The following is an 18,482-nucleotide window of genomic DNA, read 5'->3' as shown; positions in this document are numbered from 1 at the left end:
AGAGAGAAGAATGGTGTTGATAAATAAAGAATAGAATTTGGAGTGGTCATGGAGACAGTTTATCTGACATATAATTGAAGGACATTTCTGCTTGTAGTTTCATCGTAACAGTCCACTAATTTAGCAACATTTCAGTCATCGGGAAAACTGATAGTACATAGAGCTGATTTTGACAGTTTGTATGTCAAACTATTGCTACAGCTTTGAAGCGGAGGGGCAGCACATATATAAATTATAGGAGAGGGCAAATGATAGAGCAGGAAGTGAAACTATTGTAACTGATACTCTGGCTGCCACGAGATGGATAAAAATAGAATCAGACAAGAGCACTTGAACCCAGGTAGATAATAGCAGAAAAGAGGGTTGTGCGTTTAGGTAAATACTAGAGACAGCTTGAGAAGGACAAGGATATATGGTTTCCCTCTGCGATAGTCAGGGAAGACTCTCCAGGTATCTAAGGTGAATAAGCTGCACGGTACACTGAATTGAAGTACGAACATGTTGTGGCTTGAAATCGCACATTTTAGGTTTGTGCCTGTCCTTGTGATTCCCCTCATTCTGACTCACTGATACCTGGTTTGACTGGTGGAGACACATAGTGGAGTCCAAACATTTTCTCTCAGGAATGCATACATTTTAACTGACTGATCATTGGTAAGGGTCTTGGATTGCTCAAACTCAAGACAAAAAGTGGTGCATTAAAGCAGGGTTTCAGATCTTTAGTAAGGGAAGAAGAAAATCTAGTTTGAATAAGTAAATACATATAAAGAATTTTTGTACATCTCTATTTTCTTTATGTAATTTGCTTTCTCATTGCAGGTCTGTCAGTATTGAGAAGTGCCGAAATACAACCTTTGTTCTCGGTCCTGTTCAAACAACCATCCACATCCATAGCTGCGATGACGTGAAAGTAATAGCTATCTGCCACAGACTTTCAGTCTCATCATCATCTTCATGTACTTTTCACTGTCTCACACCCACCAATCCTCTAATCATGTCTGGAAACATGAGCTTAACATTTGCTCCGTACCATACTTACTATCCATTGTTGGAGGATCACATGGCAAAAACAGGGATAGCCACGATCCCCAATTACTGGAATAAACCATTATGTATTGGTGTGGACAACAATGAAATGCCTGTCTATCAGTTGCTATCCCCCAGAGAATTTCATCTGTTTGTGATCCCGTTTGAAATCGAGGGTGATACAATGGAAATCCCGGGAGGACTACCACCACAATATGAAAAGGCTGTAAGACAGAGAGAGCAGAAGATTCAGAATTGGCAGAAGACTATTAAGGAGGCTGGACTTAGCAAGTTAGTAAATTTACACTGAAAATGCTGAGGTTACTGCTTTCTACCATCTCCCTTGAAGGCATTTACCTTGTGGGGTATGATATTATATATGCTGAGTGCTCCTTATTGTTGTTTAGACAACTGTTTTGCATATGTGAATCAATGACAGTAATCTTTGCAAATATTTTGTCTGTGGAGTCACCTGAACGAACCCATATTCTGGCTTGGTGTTCATACTTGCAGTCAAGAGTTGATCCTCACTGATGTTTGTTTTTTGTCCTCCCTGGTCACCTAGGGACAATGAGGCTGTTTGTAATACCTAACCTGTCATTCCAGCTGAGATCAGCTATTTCACTGCGAAATGCTATTGAACTAAAACCTACAAATCAGTGTAGCTTGGTAAAAGACACAGGGGGTTATTTGTTCACTTCACCTTATGATACTCTTATCCCTTTCAGTTCTGACAAGGATCAGAATATCCATAGTGGCAATGTCACACTGAAATCTATTTCAGAGTCTCCCTTGACCTGGAGGGAATAACCCAGTTTCATTTGGGATGAGGAAAGATGTTATTGTTGCCTTATTGTCATGAACAAAAGAAGAGAGAATGTTCGTATGCTTTCCCACTTCTATTTTACCTGAAATTGATAAATGATCATGGGCCTTATAGTAAAATATCACCTGTTGACTGGCAAGCCCGTCTCCCTGGAATGGTCCCAGATTCACTAGTGTCATTTATGGTAAATCTCCTGTAGTAAAGATTCATTTTAAAATTTAAACTATACATATATATTACCAAGTTAGGTAGGTTGTCCACTAGAATCTATATACTAATTACAGACAGTCCTGTAAATTGTAGCTTCTCAACTTGTAGAGTCAGTTGTCTAATCTTTTTGTATAAATATCCACCTCAAAAATGGTCAGAATTGTTTTCCACACTGGAACACCTATAAAGTAATTACATCACCTCTCAACAATTTTTATGTGAATAATGGATGTTTTGAGATAAATATAGAACATCAGAACTTCAAATGCTATTGTCATTGTTCTAGCCTCCAAGCCCTTCAAAAAGTTTTTCTGCCTAGTAATCATTCTCGGGTAACCATTCTGTAGTTTATCTGTCTAGTTGTATGAAGCATCAAATTCTTCTATTCTTGTATTCCTTCCAAAGAAGCGCTGTGTTAACAGGGCAAGGAACTGCACAATAAAATTTGTAATGGGAGGTATTTGGACCATTTGGACTTGGATGCTGACAATGGAGCTTTGTATGTCTACTGCATTGCACAACATGATAGGGAAGGTGGCAAATTATTGAGTTTCTGGAATGTTATGTTTTGGAGGATGTTAAGTATACATCCACCTGCGTCAACAATAAAAAATAAATTAAATTCGAGAGTGTAAACAAATTATATTCCTACAAGAAAATAGCATGAATTTGTTTTAAGTGATTGGAAAATGCATTCTAACTTTTTATTTTTTTCATGGTGGAAGGCAGCTATAAAGTACATAATCTCTGAAGATGGTGCCACACAGTAGTACATGTCCATCATGGGCCTCCTGCAGTGCCACAATGATGCCACCCGAAGGTTGCAGGAACAGCAACTCATATTCCGCTTGGGAACCCTGCAGCCCAATGGTATCAATGTGGACCTCACCAGCTTCAAAATCTCCCCTTCCCCACCGCATCCCAAAACCAGCCCAGTTCGTCCCCTCCCCCCACTGCATCCCAAAACCAGTCCAACCTGTCTCTGCCTCCCTAACCTGTTCTTCCTCTCACCCATCCCTTCCTCCCAGCCCAAGCCGCACCTCCATCTCCTACCTACTAACCTCATCCCACCTCCTTGACCTGTCCGTCTTCCCTGGACTGACCTATTCCCTCCCTACCTCCCCACCTATACTCTTCTCTCCACCTATCTTCTTTTCTCTCCATCTTCGGTCCGCCTCCCCCTCTCCCTATTTATTCCAGAACCCTCACCCCATCCCCCTCTCTGATGAAGGGTCTAGGCCCGAAACGTCAGCTTTTGTGCTCCTGAGATGCTGCTGGGCCTGCTGTGTTCATCCAGCCTCACATTTTATTATCTTGGATTCTCCAGCATCTGCAGTTCCCATTATCACTCACAGCACAACTTTAGTTTTGATTCACATAAAATTTCAAATTTTAAGGTGGGCAAAAGCGATAGAACAAGGGATTTTCTTGTTGATCAGTTGCTGAACTTGCAGAAACTGAACAGGTTCTTCTTTTCTGGCTAAAGGATTTATTCTGATTGAAGGTTTAAAATGTTTTCAGAATTTTGCTGACGTTTTGACTGCTATCTTCCAGGGAACAACGCAAGCTGTTTCAAAACATAGTGGAGCAAGAGTTCTGTGAATGGCTTGATCAAACCGGACATCGTCAGCAACTCGACAGTCTCATCCCAGCTCCTCCTCTCTCAAAACAGACTACCTGTTGATGCTTAAGTTGTTTTGGGAATTATACTTATTACTATAGTTGAACCAAATGCGATCTCCTGTTATTGCATGTCTTTCAGATGTACTTTTTTGTGAGTCTTTGTCATTCAATTGTGGTTAAACTACACTTTTCACAAAGATGTTTTACAAGAAATTTATGGCACACATTTGAGATATTAGTGCCATTACTGTATTTCAAATAGCTTTACATTAAACTTTGTAACAAGGCCAACTAGGATTGTCTTATAATTAGATTTTGTTCAGGATACATTTCACTTCTGTTCTTCGCACCAATGTAATGGCAATTTATACAGTCTTTTAAAACAAAATCATTCATACAGTATGGTTTTACCGTTGGCTCTAATGAAAATTCATTTTCCATACAAGGTGCTTGACCTCTCACTGTGGATGTAGCTTTAAAGCCAAAGAGATAGAGAAATAATCCCTGTTCATTAGAAATCTCTGTGTGTCTCTTCTTCCCCTATCTTCCACCATCACCAACCCCTTTCCCCACCAAAACCATCTCTTCCTCACTTCTGCTGGCAGTTTCAAAAGCTTTAACTGTGTTCCTAACACAATTGGGATCTTTAATAAATTTTGAGATGTATTTCCTTAATTTTTTTAACATTCTCAAGGGCAACGAAGAATGGGCAATAAATGTTGGCTGAACCAGCAATGCCCACATCCCACAAGTGAATCGCTTCTTAAAAAAAGTGTTTTTGTGGCCAAATAAAAACGTTCAGTTCTGCTTTCTGTTTTTTTTTTAAGTCCAAGTGATTTAAGATCCCAGATGATTTATCACTCCAGCCTCTGTTACTACACGGAGTGATTTGAAGTTGCTGGTCCAACAGGGGAGCATCTTTGAAATTAAGGGTTTTGAAAATCAAATTTGTTCAGTTATCTTGAATTAGACATTACATCCATTTTGTGTAAGTCTTAAACTAATACAGTTGATTTGTTGCAGTAATTTTACTACTTTTGGGAATATTTGTATTGCCCTTGATGAGTAACATTCTGTAAATACTCAAATACAAAAATGAAAAATAATATATCCTTTAATACTAATTGGATAATAAATTTATCTTTTCAACCAATTAACAACTAAAATGTTGAATCCCAACTGCATTGTGTTCCTCTGGTTTGTTAGATTAGATTAGATTCCCTACAGTGTGGAAACAGGCCCTTTGGCCCAACAAGTCACACCCCCCTTTTTGAAGCATCCCACCCAGACCCATCCCCCTGTAACCCACACACCCCTGAACGCTACAGGCAATTTAGCATGGTCAATCCACCTAATCTGCACTCTTTGGACTGTGGGAGGAAACTAGAGCACCTGGAGGAAACCCACGCAGACGTGGGGAAAATGTGCAAACTCCGCACAGTTGTCCGAGGTGGGAATTGAACCCGGGTCCCTGGTGCTGTGAGCCTGCAGTGCTAACCGCTGAGCAACTGTGCTGCCCCCTTGTGCATTAAATTAAACATGGTTTTAGGATTAATAATATTTTTGTTCATTTTTTTAAAACTTCTACTTTAGGAAAGGTGGAATTTTTTTTTAAATTGTGGAGTTAATACTTTGTAATTTTGTTTTTTTGATTTTAAGCTATCTCCATCTTCCTGAGAACTTAAAATTTTCTCATATTTCTGCAAGTGGTATTGGTTAGCTAAGTAAAGCCACAGTCCAAAGAGTTCTGTCTACTAAATGTTTCACTAGAGGGAAGTGTTTGCCTTCAATTGGCATCTCCCTGCAGATATATAAATCCAGATATCACTCCTGCCATGCCAGGAATAAGTCTGGTAAACCTTCATTGCGCTGTCTCCCAAGCAGTGCATCCTACCTCAAATAAATGGATTAAAACTGCACAGTATACTCCAGATGTACTCTCACCAAGGCCCTGTGCAAATGCAACAAGGTTTTACTGCTCCTGTACTTGAATCATTTGCTGTGAAGGCCAGCACACCATTTGCTGCCTTCACCACCTGCTGCGACTGCATGCTTACTTTCAGCAATTGATATACTACGACACTCGGATCTCATTGCACCTTCCCCCCTTTCCCAATCTATCACTATTCAGGTAGTAATCTACCTTCCTGTTTTTGCTACCAAAGTGGATAACGTCACACTTACTGTAAATTGACTGCTGATGGGTTATGAGTGTGGACATGCTCTCATGTAGTGTACACAAAATCCTGGGAGATGTGTTTAGATTCTGAATTGCAAAAGGTGGAATCAATGCCAGTTACTCTGTAGAGAGGTTACAGAGCTTTTTTTTATATATAGTTTCCTGGCAGACACCCATGAAATATTGTTGCAGCAATCAACACACATGGACTTTGGCCAATAGAAATATGTGACAGAGGGAATTCACAATGAGTTTTGAAGGCAGAGAAATGTTGTGCAATGTAGTAACAGGCTGGAGTGATAAAATGGTGTATATCCAATCAGTCCACCTTCATTTGAAATACAACTGCTTTCCTCTTCCACCCGATCCCCAGTTCACTGCCTACATTAAGTAAAATCTAAGTTCTTCCATTTGATCGAGCAATACTGAAATGTTATCGTTTATCCATTGCCTAAATTGGTTGTATTAGGAATAGGCAGGAGAATGGAACATTAGCAGGTACATACATTCTCCCAAATGGGCAGATGAATAAAGGGCGTTAAAGAGAAAGGCATACCTCGAAACATTGAAAGAATGAACTCAAGTTAACATTTAGAGGAGAATGCTCTTTGACCACCAAATTGGGTATATTTCATGACTAGGAACCTCTTGTTTCTTGGTGAACATATTTAATGTTTAATAATACCCCACCTAAAACACATCAGTCACAAGAATTTGGTTAAGGCAAGTTAATTCTTAAGAATCTTTTTAAAACAGACAGATGTAACACAGTTACTTCAAGCCTTTGTCAACGGAGCACTGTCATAAAATTTGAAAACTAAATAAGGATCTGTAAAATAAAAATAGGCACGAATCTATTTTTGATCATTAGCTGCAGCGTAATGTAAGAACTAACCTGACAAAAGTTGTTATTTGTTCTGCACTGTGTTCTGTTTTTTCACCCTTTCTTGAAGATGTTGACTTTCTTACAAAATAAAATTCCACTGTCTTTCAGCATTTCACAAGGTTCTTGTTCTGGCACTGCTAAGCTTGACCCTGTCCCATTTGGGGGAAGAATAGATAGAACTTGTTAAGGTTATTTATCAGGATACTTCAGTGATCAATAGATTGTCTTTACAATGTCCCAGTGGTAAATAAAACAAACAATAGAATGCAGTTAAAGAAACTGAACCCTACCCTCACTGCCCTGGTCTCCAAGGCCAATTCTTTTGTCTGCTGAAGACAAGTAACTCCCCACAGATCAACAAGTTGAAACTGAGAGTTTCATTGATGGAATTTTTACTGATGAGTTACCAAGGCATCTGTTCAGAGCTTTGTTTTTGATCAGCAGCTTGATTGAAACAAATTACTCTAATTTTTTTCATCCCTGATTGTCCACATGCTTTTATTTGACTGATTCAGCAAAGCTGGTAAATTTGTCCACAACAATAGTCCAATGTTCAGAATAAAGTGTTAAGGGAAATTCACGCTCTAGTTATTTTATTATCCCATCAGATTTTCTAGAAAGTTTGCTGGATTTGAAATGACTGACTCAATATTTTGATCTCATTTCCATGACAAAAGGGTGATATCCTGTAAATGCAGCAGTGTATAAAAGCAGTGTCCATGATTTCCATAGCCACAGCGATTAGACAGGGACATCCAAAATGGGGAAAGTAAGTAATACTGAACAATGTTTTTGCCTGTTTATTTTTGCTTAGGTTATTAATCATAAATTACTCAGTGTTTAAATGCCTTTTTGATATATCAGTGCTATCAGGTACCGATAGAAACATCTGATATGATTTATTCAAATCAAGAGGGGGCTGAACAGAGTAAATAGGGACAGAATGATCCCCCTGGTGAACACAAAGGGGTGGATATTTAAAGCATTTTAGTAAATGAATAAAACAAATATGGAGGAAAATCTTTTTCTATACAAGAAATGGTGAGTGTGTGCAATGCACTGCCTAGACTGTGGAGCAGGCAGGTTCGATCGATAGACATAAAGAGGAATTTTATGGTTATTTGAAAAAGAATAATGCAAAAGATAATGGTGAGAAGGCAGGAGAATGGCATTAAACAGTCTGCTTACGCAGAGGGCTGACTGAGATCGTGGGCTGAATGGCCTCCTGAACTGTAATAATGCTGTGATTCTGACAAACTGTTTTCAAAGCTGTCACCCCTCAGCCAAAGCATAATCAGGTAACAAAACTGAAGAAAACAAAAGACTACGGATGCTGGAAAACTGAAACAAAAAAACCCAGAAATTGCTGGAGAAACTCAGCAGGTCTGGCAGTATCATTGGAGAGAAAACAGTTAAAGTTTTGGGTTCAGTGACCCTTCTTCAGAATAATTAGTAGCTAGGAAAAGGTGGTATATATGCTGCAAACATGGAGTGGGAAAAGGAGTGAGCCAATAGGTGGGGATGAAATCCAGAGAGAGAGAGAGATAAAGACAGGAAAAGTAGTGGGAAAGGATAAGTGAGGGAGAAAGGAAAGCTGATAATGGGGGCAATAAGTAGGTACAGATGGGTTGGTTTTACTGAATACAGCCCATGTCATAACAGGCCCACCCATGTTGGTGTGGATAAAGGACATAGAGGAAGGTGTTCAGATTCTAAAATGATTGAACTCAATACTGAGTCCTAAAAGCTGTGGAATCCCCAAGCACAGCATGAGATGAGCAGCACTAATTACTTTACTTTTCTTTGTCCCAAGACAAATTGAGCTTGCTGACAGTTAAAGCAGTGTTCGAAACATGCTGACAGGTTTGTTGGAATGTTCCCTACGATAGCGAACTAAGATTTTTCAATGGGATTTGAGTAAGAATGAAACCTATTGGTACACACGTTATCCAGTATTTGATTGGCACTAAAAAAAGACAACCATTCAGGTTTCATCCCCAAATGCACAGACAAGTGGGGCAGTTATGACTGTATTGAGTCTACTAACTTGTCAGAAAGAATGCTTGCTGGGGAGAAAAGGATTGGGTTCAGTGGGATGTCCCTCAAATTCAGGTCAGCTTGCTGCCATTCGCATGAGAAATGGTAAGTAGGAGTAGCAACCTTTGCTTTGATCTCAGGATCCAAAAAGTTAAATAAGGATTGGTATTGGTAGTTCTGATTCCTCTCTAATTTTACAGCCTATGTCTCTTGTGGTCTTATTCTTTGTGATTTCTAAACTACTTGGTAAGATTGCTGTACAATATTGAGCCAGGACTAGCTCCCAAGTGACTAAACCAGTTGTTCCAAAAATATCAGAGATAACAAGGTGTAGAGCTGGATGAACACAGCAGGGTAAACAGCATCAGAGGAGCAGGAAAGCTGACAATTTGGGCCTCGACCCTTCTTCAGAAATCTTCAAAAATAGTTCCTACTGTCTCTGTTCCAAAAATATCTTTTTCTTTAATTTCTTTCTTGCACTCTGCAGTGTGAATCAGGCCGACAAAGGTTGAAAGCTTTATCTTGCTGCAGTTCACTCCTGTGCAGCCAAGCAAGAGTGAATGCCTGCAGAGGAGATGGAGAAATAAAATTGAAGGGGGAAAGCAGAGAAGCAGCTCTTTAATAACCCCAAATCTACACTTTCCTCTGTTGAACCTTTGGGAATCAGTATTGGATTTTACATTTTACTTTATCTTTCAAGATAGAATTTTATTTTAAAATGACAACTCTTCCCTTTCATTGGGTATCTATAAAAGGTCCCATGTCACATTTTCAGCTTGCTGGCTAAAATTTACCACTCAATTATGATCAATAAAACAGGCATTTGAGTCCTGATAACAAAAGTATGTTGGATACCCCGAGATCTGAAATGAAAAGTGCTGGAGGAACTCGGCATCTCTGTCAATCTCTGTGGAAAGGAGGGCAAAATTAATGTTTTGAATCCAATAATATTCTCCTTTGGAATAAATCTATTCATCATTACATTGCTGTTTGTGGGAGCTTGTGTGTAACCTTTCTGCTGTGTTTCTTATATTAGCATTAACAGCGCTCTATGTTAAAAGTATTTAATCTGGCTGAAAAGCACGTCTGGATTCCCTGATGATGAATCCAAGTCTTCATTTTCATTTAATACAAACATGCAAACAAAATAGTTAAGGTGACTGGATGAGATAATAAGGACTCTTGGCTACAGTTAGAAATATAGAATACAAAACCAAGGGACTGTTGGCATTAGTCACCGGATAGACCTCAGTGAGAGTCTCGTATCTACCACATGTCAGAAATGATGTTAAGGTCTTGAATTGCAGAGATTTATCAGAATTGCATCAGGAATGGTGAATTTGGTTCTATGGAGATGCTAGATTATCTGAAACTATTCTTTTTCATGTTTTTTTTTCACATGCCAAGTTGTAATGAAATGGTAAGGTACCACATACTAGGCTTGTTAGCAGTATTGAAGCTGATGTGAGTAGAATGCCTGCATGGACACACACTTGTCTCAGAGAGCAGCAGTGAAAGGATGGATGTTTTTCAAGCTGGAAGGAAGCATATGCAGTCATATCCTCCAGGGGCTAGAACTGGATGTACAGGCATCTACTAAAATTTCTCAGATTGCATGTAACTCAGAACTACAGCAGGCAGTGATGCAGGAACAGAATTCAGAAAGTCATTGCCATGTGCCTACATATTTCACCTGTCTAATAGAATTTAACATAAAGAAGTGATTCCTTTGGGAAACAAGAATGAGGTGGGGTAATTTAATCTAAATGATTGTATTTTAAAGTAGATTCAGAAAGGAGTGACCCTGGGATGTGAATACACAGGTCTGCGAAAGTGACAGGATAAATTGAAAGGCTGTTACACAAGATCCAAAACTTTATAAACAAGGATCTAGAATTTGAAAGATATTACATTAAACACTTACAAAACATTAGATTTGCCGTAACTCCAGAAACGTGGCCAATTCTGGACCATGCACTTTCGGAAGAATGTCAAGGCCTTGGAAATGCTCAGAAGTCATTTACTAGAATGATACTAAGGACTAATAGAGACTTCAATGATGTTGTTTTCCTAAAAGCAGAAAAGGTTTAGAGAAGATCTGTTTCCAAAGCCTTCAAGGTTTGAGAAACAATAACTCAGGAGAAATTGTTTCCAGTGTCAGTAAAATCAGTGTCCAGAGGTCATGGATGCAATAAAATCATAGAAATCATCATAGAATCCCTACAGTGTGGAAACAAACCCTTTGGGCCAACAAGTCCACACTGACACTGAAAGCATCCCACCCAGACCCATTCCCCTAATCTACACATCCCTGAACACTATGGGCAATTTAGCACGGCCAATCCACCTGGCCTGCACATCTTTGGACTGTGGGAGGAAACTGGGGCACCCGGCAGAAACATGGGGAGAATGTGCAAACTCCACACAGACTGTTACCCGAGGGTGGTATCAAACCCGGGTCCCTAGCGCTGTGAGGCAGCAGTGCTAACCACTGAGCCACCGTGCCGCTCTACAAATTAGCAAAGGAATGAGAGGCAACATAAGGAAAGATACTTATAAACCTCAAGTGATGATCTAGAAAGCATTCCTGAAAGGGTGAAAGCAGGTTCATCACAAACTTCAAATGATTATGCTGAACCGGGAAAGACCTGGGAAAAACACTAGTCATGGATATCACTCTGAACCTATGATCTAGAACTCTGTGCCTCTAAAGCTGGTAGAAGTTGATTCAACGATAAACTTCAAAAGTGCCGTGGATCAACATTTGAAAAAAAAATTCTTTAGGGCTACAGGGATAGAGGAGGGCAGTGGTACTGATTGAATAATTATTTCAGGCAGGATGAACCGTGTATCGTGTATTTGAATTCAGTCATGGGATGTTGGTATAGTTGGCTGAGCCAGTTTTTGTTTGCTTTTTCCCAATTGCCCTGGAGAAAGGGGTGGTGAGCTGCCTTCTTGAACAGCTGCAGTCCATATGATGGAATAGAGACACCCACAATGCTGTTAGGGATGGAACTCCAGGATATTGACGCAGTGGCAGTGAAGAAATGACAATATAGTTCCAAATGTTAGATCAATGGTCCCTGTAGCTTTTTTGTAGCTGTTGCAGACCTGAGCTCCATGCATGGCAATGGTTTCTGGAAGTAGAAGCCATTCATCAATGATTTATTTGGAGCTTCCCAGCGGCTGTATAGTCAAACAGCTTAGAGGGAATGTCGGTCAGAATGGTGTGTGCCTTGGTGGTGGTGGTGTTCCCGTTGTATCTGTTGTCCTTCTAGGTGGTAGAGGTAATCACTTTTAGTGAATTGTGTAGCTGGTATACACGGCTGCCATTGTGCATCAATGAATGTTGAAGGTGTCAGATGGAGTACCAAACCAAGTGGGCTGTTTTGTTCTGAACCGTGTTGATCTTGAGTGTTTCAACTTCACTCATGCAGGCAAGTGGAAACTAGTCTATCACACTCCTGACTTGTGCCTTGTGGATGGTGAACAGGCTTTGAGGAGGCAGGAGGTAAATGAAGCACTGCAGAATTCCAAGCTTCTGACCCGCTCCTGTAGCCAGAGTGCTTATGTTGCCAGTCTAGCTCCATTTCTGGTCAATGGTAATCCTCAAGGATGTTCTTAAATATCAAGAATTGCTGGTTTGATTTACTCTTGTTGGAGACAGACATAGTTTGAAACTTATGTGCCACTTCTTAGTCCAAACTTGGATGTTGTTCAGATCTTGCTGCAATTGGCCATTGACCATTTCTGTATTTGAGGAGACATGAAAGATGACTACTGCGTAATTAAAATGGAGAAAAAGTCAATGATGAAGAAGGTCAAGGATGAAGCAACTAGTGATAGTTGAGCCCAGGATGCCACCCTGAGGAAATCCTGCTGAAGTGTCCTGTGGCTGAGATGATTGATCTCTGATAACCATAGTCATCTTCCTTTGAGCTACGTATGACTCCAAATCAGTGGAGAGTTGTCTCCTTGATTCTCATTTACACCAATTTCACTAGAACTAGCGAGTTTTGAGAAGATTTGTAGCTCAGGTTGAGGGTCTGGATGTAAGTTTGCTCGCTGAGCTGGAAGGTTAGTTTTCAGACGTTTCGTCACCATTCTAGGTAACATCATCAGTGAGCCTCCGGTGAAGCACTGGTGTTATGTCCCACTTTCTATTTATCTGGTTAGGTTTCCTTGGGTTGATGATGTCATTTCCTGCATTGGTGATGTCATTTCCTGTTCTTTTTCTCAGAGGATGGTAGATGGGCTCCAAATCAATGTGTTTGTTGATGGAGTTCCGGTTGGAATGCCATGCTTCTAGGAATTCTCGTGCGTGTCTCTGTTTGGCTTGTCCTAGGATGGATGTGTTGTCCCAATCAAAGTGGTGTCCTTCCTCATCTGTATGTAAGGATACTAGTGATAGTGGGTCATGTCGTTTTGTGGCTAGTTGATGTTCATGTATCCTGGTGGCTAGCTTTCTGCCAGTTTGTCCAATGTAGTGTTTGTCACAGTTCTTGCAAGATATTTTGTAGACGACGTTTGTTTTGTTTGTTGTCTGTATAGGGTCTTTTAAGTTCATTAGCTGCTGTTTTAGTGTGTTGGTGGGTTTGTGGGCTACCCTGATGCCAAGAGGTCCGAGTAGTCTGGCAGTCATTTCGGAAATGTCTTTGATGTAGGGGAGAGTGGTTATGGTTTCTGAGCCCGTTTTGTCTGTTTGTTTGGGTTTGTTGCTGAGGAATCGGCAAACTGTGTTCATAGGGTACCCATTCTTTTTGAATACACTGTATAGGTGATTTTCTTCTGCTCTTCGTAATTCCTCTGTGCTGCAGTGTGTGGTGGCTCGTTGGAATAATGCAGCACAGAGGAACTACGAGCAGAAGAAAATCACCTAAACAGTGTATTCAAAAAGAATGGGTACCCTATGTACACAGTCTGCCAATTCCTCAGCAATAAACCCAATCAAACAGACAAAACGGGCTCAGAAACCATAACCACTCTCCCCTACATCAAAGACATTTCCGAAATGACTGCCAGACTACTCGGACCTCTTGGCATCAGGGTAGCCCACAAACCCACCAACACACCAAAACAGCAGCTAATGAACTTAAAAGACCCTATACAGACAACAACCAAAACAAACGTCATCTACAAAATACCTTGCAAGAACTGTGACAAACGCTACATTGGACAAACTGGCAGAAAGCTAACCACCAGAATACATGAACATCAAATAGCCACAAAGCGACATGACCCACTATCACTCGTATCCTTACACACAGATGAGGAAGGACACCACTTTGATTGGGACAACACATCCATCCTAGGACAAGCCAAACAGAGACACGCATGAGAATTCCTAGAAGCATGGCATTCCAACCGGAACTCCATCAACAAACACATTGATTTGGAGCCAATCTACCAGCCCCTGAGAAAAAGAACAGGAAATGACAACACCAACCCAAGGAAACCTAACCAGATAAATAGAAAGCAGGACATAACACCAGCGCTTCGTCGGAGGCTCACTGATGATGTTACCTAGAATGGTGACGAAACGTCTCAAAACTAACCTTCCAGTTCACTAGAACTTCTTGATGCCACACTCAAATGCTGCATTAATGTGAAGGGCAGTCAACCTCACTTCCCTTTGGTTCAGTTATTTTGTCCATGCTTGGACCAAGAGTGTAATAATGTCAGACGCTAAGTAGCACTGATGGAGCCCAAGCTGGCTATCAATGAGCAGGTTATTCTTGAATAAGTGCACCTTAATAGAATGGTCAATGATCTCTTTCATCACTTTGCTGATGATCTATAGTAAATTAATTGGGCAGTAATTAGTTGTTTTGTGTGCATTGGACATACCTGGGCAATTTTCCACATTTTTGGGTCAAAATTTATTTTGTAGCAATACCAGAAATTTATGCCAGATGTAGCTAGTTTGCACAAGGCTTCAGTACTATTTCTGGGATGCCATCAGGGACCACAGCTTGCGCCCTATCCAAAGTCTTCATCCACTTCTTTACATCACATGGAGTGAATAAGTTGGCTCAAGATTATCTCCTGTGATATTTGGAACCAGAGGAGGAGACTGAAGAGTCTTCTGCATTATATGATTCTATAATAAATCATCCTTGTTGATCTCAGAGTGCTCCATCTTCAGTTGTAGCATCCCTACCCATGAGCCTGGAGTGCCAGGTTCAAGGCCCTTCTGCTCCAGAGGTGTGTTAGAGCAAGTCTGGGCAGGCTGATGAAAAAGAAATGGTATTTCTGAACTCTTGTTTCCAGGTCATTTTCATTAAGAATAAATATAAAAGTAGTAACTTTCTAAATCAAATTCTGTAAAATCTTAGAATTTTAATAATTATGTACAATAAAGATAAAATATTGTGACTTTCAGACACTTGCCTATCTTTTAGTTAGGCATGATATGTTAATAGAAATTATAAAAGATTCTTTTTTTGAATTACTGTTGCTAAACATGGAACTGCAAGTGAAAAAATAATCATCTTAAATAACAAGTTCAATTTTTTTTTAATCCATACGTATAGATCACTTTCTTTGAAGAGAAGAACTTTCAGGGTCATCATCATGAACATGACAGTGATTGCTCAGATTTTCACACCTCCATAGCCCGTTGTAACTCGATCAAAATTGAGGATGGGGCCTGGGCAGTGTATGAGAAACCAAATTTCACAGGATACTTGTATGTTCTTACCAAGAGAGAATATCCTGACTACAAAAGCTGGATGGGTTTCAATGATCGTATAGCCTCATGCCACAAAATCCAACTAGTAAGTCTGTTTATTTCTGTACAACTGCTAAATATTTGAATTATATTTCAATTAGCCCACTGCCATAAATGTATGTCATAAACTCAAATACTGCATTCACTGCACATTAACTGAACAATTATGTAACTAAACTGGGCTCTGGAATACTGCGATATTGGTTACATTTGCTTTTTCTCATGTACAAGAATTGAATATTATGCCCATTAATTTTTAATCTTTAAAAACACAAATAATGTTTATCTACAAATAGACAAGATCATGCCATTTCAAAGAACATTAACTCAAATATTTTTAACGTACTTAATGGGGGATGTATTTAATATATAATTCAACAGAAAATGTTTCCAGGCTCAACCAACTTGTACATTGAGATAAGGTTTAACAGCTGATCAAAGCAAAAGGAAAATTGATTTGGATTCATGCTGTTTGTGGTGCAGCAAATTTTACCTAAAATTACAGGTAGTAGATGAATAAAATGCGGTGAACGCTGAAAATCTGAAATACAAACTGATGTTGCTTGAGACAATCAATTGGGCTGGCATCATCTATGGAAATTGACCCAAGATGTTCACTCTTTCTATAATTTTTTATTTAGTAGATAATTGCCCAATTCTTCTGATCAGTGTTGGAATCCCAGAAAGAAAACACTTAACGATTCTTCTGGGCAAATTTCTGAGCGCTACCTCAGCATGGGAATCCTCAGAGTACCCAAGGGAATTTGTATAGAAGCTCAGTCACTTTTATGGCACTAGCTGCTGTTTTCTGGCCAGGTTCTAAAGGTCCCAAAACTTCTGTGTGTTGATTAAATGGGTAAGAAAGCAGGCAAATGAATGTACTGGTGTGTAAGTGGTAGGCAAGTGATACGGATTGGGGTAGTAAGCAGGCCAAGGGGTGAGATGAGGGGATGCTGGTGTTTTGAAGGAGTTAGCAATATAGTAATCCAGGAGATGGGCTAAGATTTTTCTACCACTTTCTGGGTAACTAGCCAGATATGCATGATCGAATAGTCAAAAGTCTCTTACTCCAACTAAGTTAGAGACTTTTTTGAGGAGCCTGCAAAGCAGGGGAACTGTGCAACAGTTCAAACTTCCATGAAATCCCAACATATACCTTGGGAGATTTGTACCTTACAATAGAGACTAGGAAATATGGACCAATGATTTTGGAAATGCAGCTTTGCTACACCAGGTGATGCACTAATGCACAATACAGACCAATAAGATTCTGGTACAATTTCAGTTTGTATTGACCTCTAAATGAGCCAGAGCAACAGGGGAGGTACTACAGCACACCTCAGTGTTTTGGATAAGGATGAAGTCAACTGATTTTTGCTGTTGATTCCTATAGAATCACATGGATCATAGAATCCCTACAGTGTGCAAGCAGGCCATTCGACCCATTGAATCCACACTGATCCTCCCAACAGCACCCACCCCCTACCCTATTGCTGCATTTCCACCTGGACACTATAGGCAATTTAGCACAGACAACTCACCTAACCTGCACATCTTTGGCTTGGGGGAGGAAACCAGTGCACCCAGATGAAACCTACGCAGGCATAAGGAGAATTTGCAAAGTCTACACAGACAGTCACCCAAGGGTGGAATTGAACCTGAATGCCTGGCGCTGTGAGGCAGCAGTGCTAACTGCATGCTGCCCTGATATGCTGGGAACATGTGGATGATAGGTAAGAATAAGATCAGTTGTGCTATAATGCCCTTCATGCTCGATAACCAATTGACATAACCTACAGTTATATAAAAACTGAACTTGGGCAGGGGCGAGAGGGTTATAACCAAGCCTTAAAGAGAGAAAGGGGAAACTTAGTATAATGAGAATAAACTGAGTTATTGTATACATGATACTTGCTTTGTGTTTTACAGACAGACACAGGCAATTACAAGATCAGAATCTGCAATAAGGGCGATTATGAAACACAGACTATAGAATATACAGACGACTGTCCATCTGTCTTTGAACAATTCCACATTCGAGATGTTGACTCCTGCAGTGTCTTGGAGGGTGCCTGGGTTTTCTATGAACTTCCAAATTATCGTGGAAGGCAATATCTTCTTGAGAAGGGTGTGTATCAGAAAGCTGCGGACTGGGGAGCAACCACCTCAACAGTGCAGTCCTTCCATCGAATCATTGCGTAACTAAAGAAGCAGCATACTGATTTTTTTTTGCAAGTTTCAATTTATTGATTTGACTGTAAAGAATTTTTAATTAGCAGTAAAATAATACATTAGATGTCAATCTTAGAGGAAAATTTGCTGAACATAAAAAGTCAAGTTTTCAGTGTGGGTATAACTGGGAAATTCTGCTCAAAATGTGCTTGGAATTGCACTGGTTCAGTTACAACTCAAATTTCCGTTAGAAATTATTTGTATTATCACAAATGCAAAATTTTCTGCAAACCAGCATAAGATTTTCTTTTCTATTTGCTGGCATTCCTTTATAAATTGAACCCAGTTTAGCCAAACGCACAAAATAAGCTCACTAGCATCAACTCAGTTCTAGCATTGCCTCTGATGATCACATTTCAATGAATATACTAAAAAGTTCTCTTCTCTATCAGAGTAAACATAATTAAAAATGACTGGAAATGGCTTTTAAATGCCAGATCAAATTATTTTTTATTCATGTGTACCTACTTACTTTCTTAGTAAATGTTGTATTGGATTGGTATGAAAAAAAAATTTAAATGCTAAGCAATATTGCTGTGCCTGAGAAAATAAGTGCTATGCGAAGATCCTTCCTGACCCAATGCATCTGGCAGGATCGCTCACTTTTAATTTAGAAGGAGGCTTGATTGAGGCAAGGTCCTAATGCAGGCAAACTGAACTTTGAGACAGCATGAACGATATAGAAAACCAGGGGTTAGTGCTTTGTGATGCAACAGATGTTAAAAATTTCATA

The 18,482-nt window shown here is 39.8% G+C and overlaps 2 protein-coding genes across 9 annotated transcripts in view; both read left to right on the top strand.

Annotated features, from left to right (window-relative positions):
- Positions 1-6,818, top strand: part of tbccd1 (TBCC domain containing 1) — a 66,531-nt gene extending 59,713 nt beyond the window's left edge. For 7 of the 8 annotated variants that reach the window (XM_048533996.2, XM_059647137.1, XM_048533997.2 and 4 more), the window contains 2 exons: positions 820-1,317; positions 3,617-6,818. In XM_048533996.2, the coding sequence (XP_048389953.1) occupies positions 820-1,317; positions 3,617-3,746 (628 nt within the window). In that variant the 3' untranslated portion in view covers positions 3,747-6,818. Of the gene's footprint in view, positions 1-819; positions 1,392-3,616 lie in introns of all 8 variants that reach the window. The other variant, XR_009445931.1, reaches the window with a different exon arrangement.
- Positions 6,819-7,500: 682 nt separating this feature from the next.
- On the top strand, positions 7,501-18,459 carry LOC125454009 (gamma-crystallin S-like). Its single transcript, XM_048534249.2, has 3 exons — positions 7,501-7,519; positions 15,321-15,563; positions 17,447-18,459. The coding sequence occupies exons 1-3, from the start codon at positions 7,511-7,513 to the stop codon at positions 17,717-17,719; spliced, it is 525 nt and encodes a 174-aa protein (XP_048390206.2). The 5' UTR covers positions 7,501-7,510; the 3' UTR covers positions 17,720-18,459.
- Positions 18,460-18,482: the final 23 nt, after the last annotated feature.

This window comes from Stegostoma tigrinum, chromosome 7, assembly GCF_030684315.1.
Source record: "Stegostoma tigrinum isolate sSteTig4 chromosome 7, sSteTig4.hap1, whole genome shotgun sequence".
Lineage (NCBI taxonomy): Eukaryota > Metazoa > Chordata > Chondrichthyes > Orectolobiformes > Stegostomatidae > Stegostoma > Stegostoma tigrinum.
This window is presented reverse-complemented; position numbering and strand designations above follow the sequence as displayed.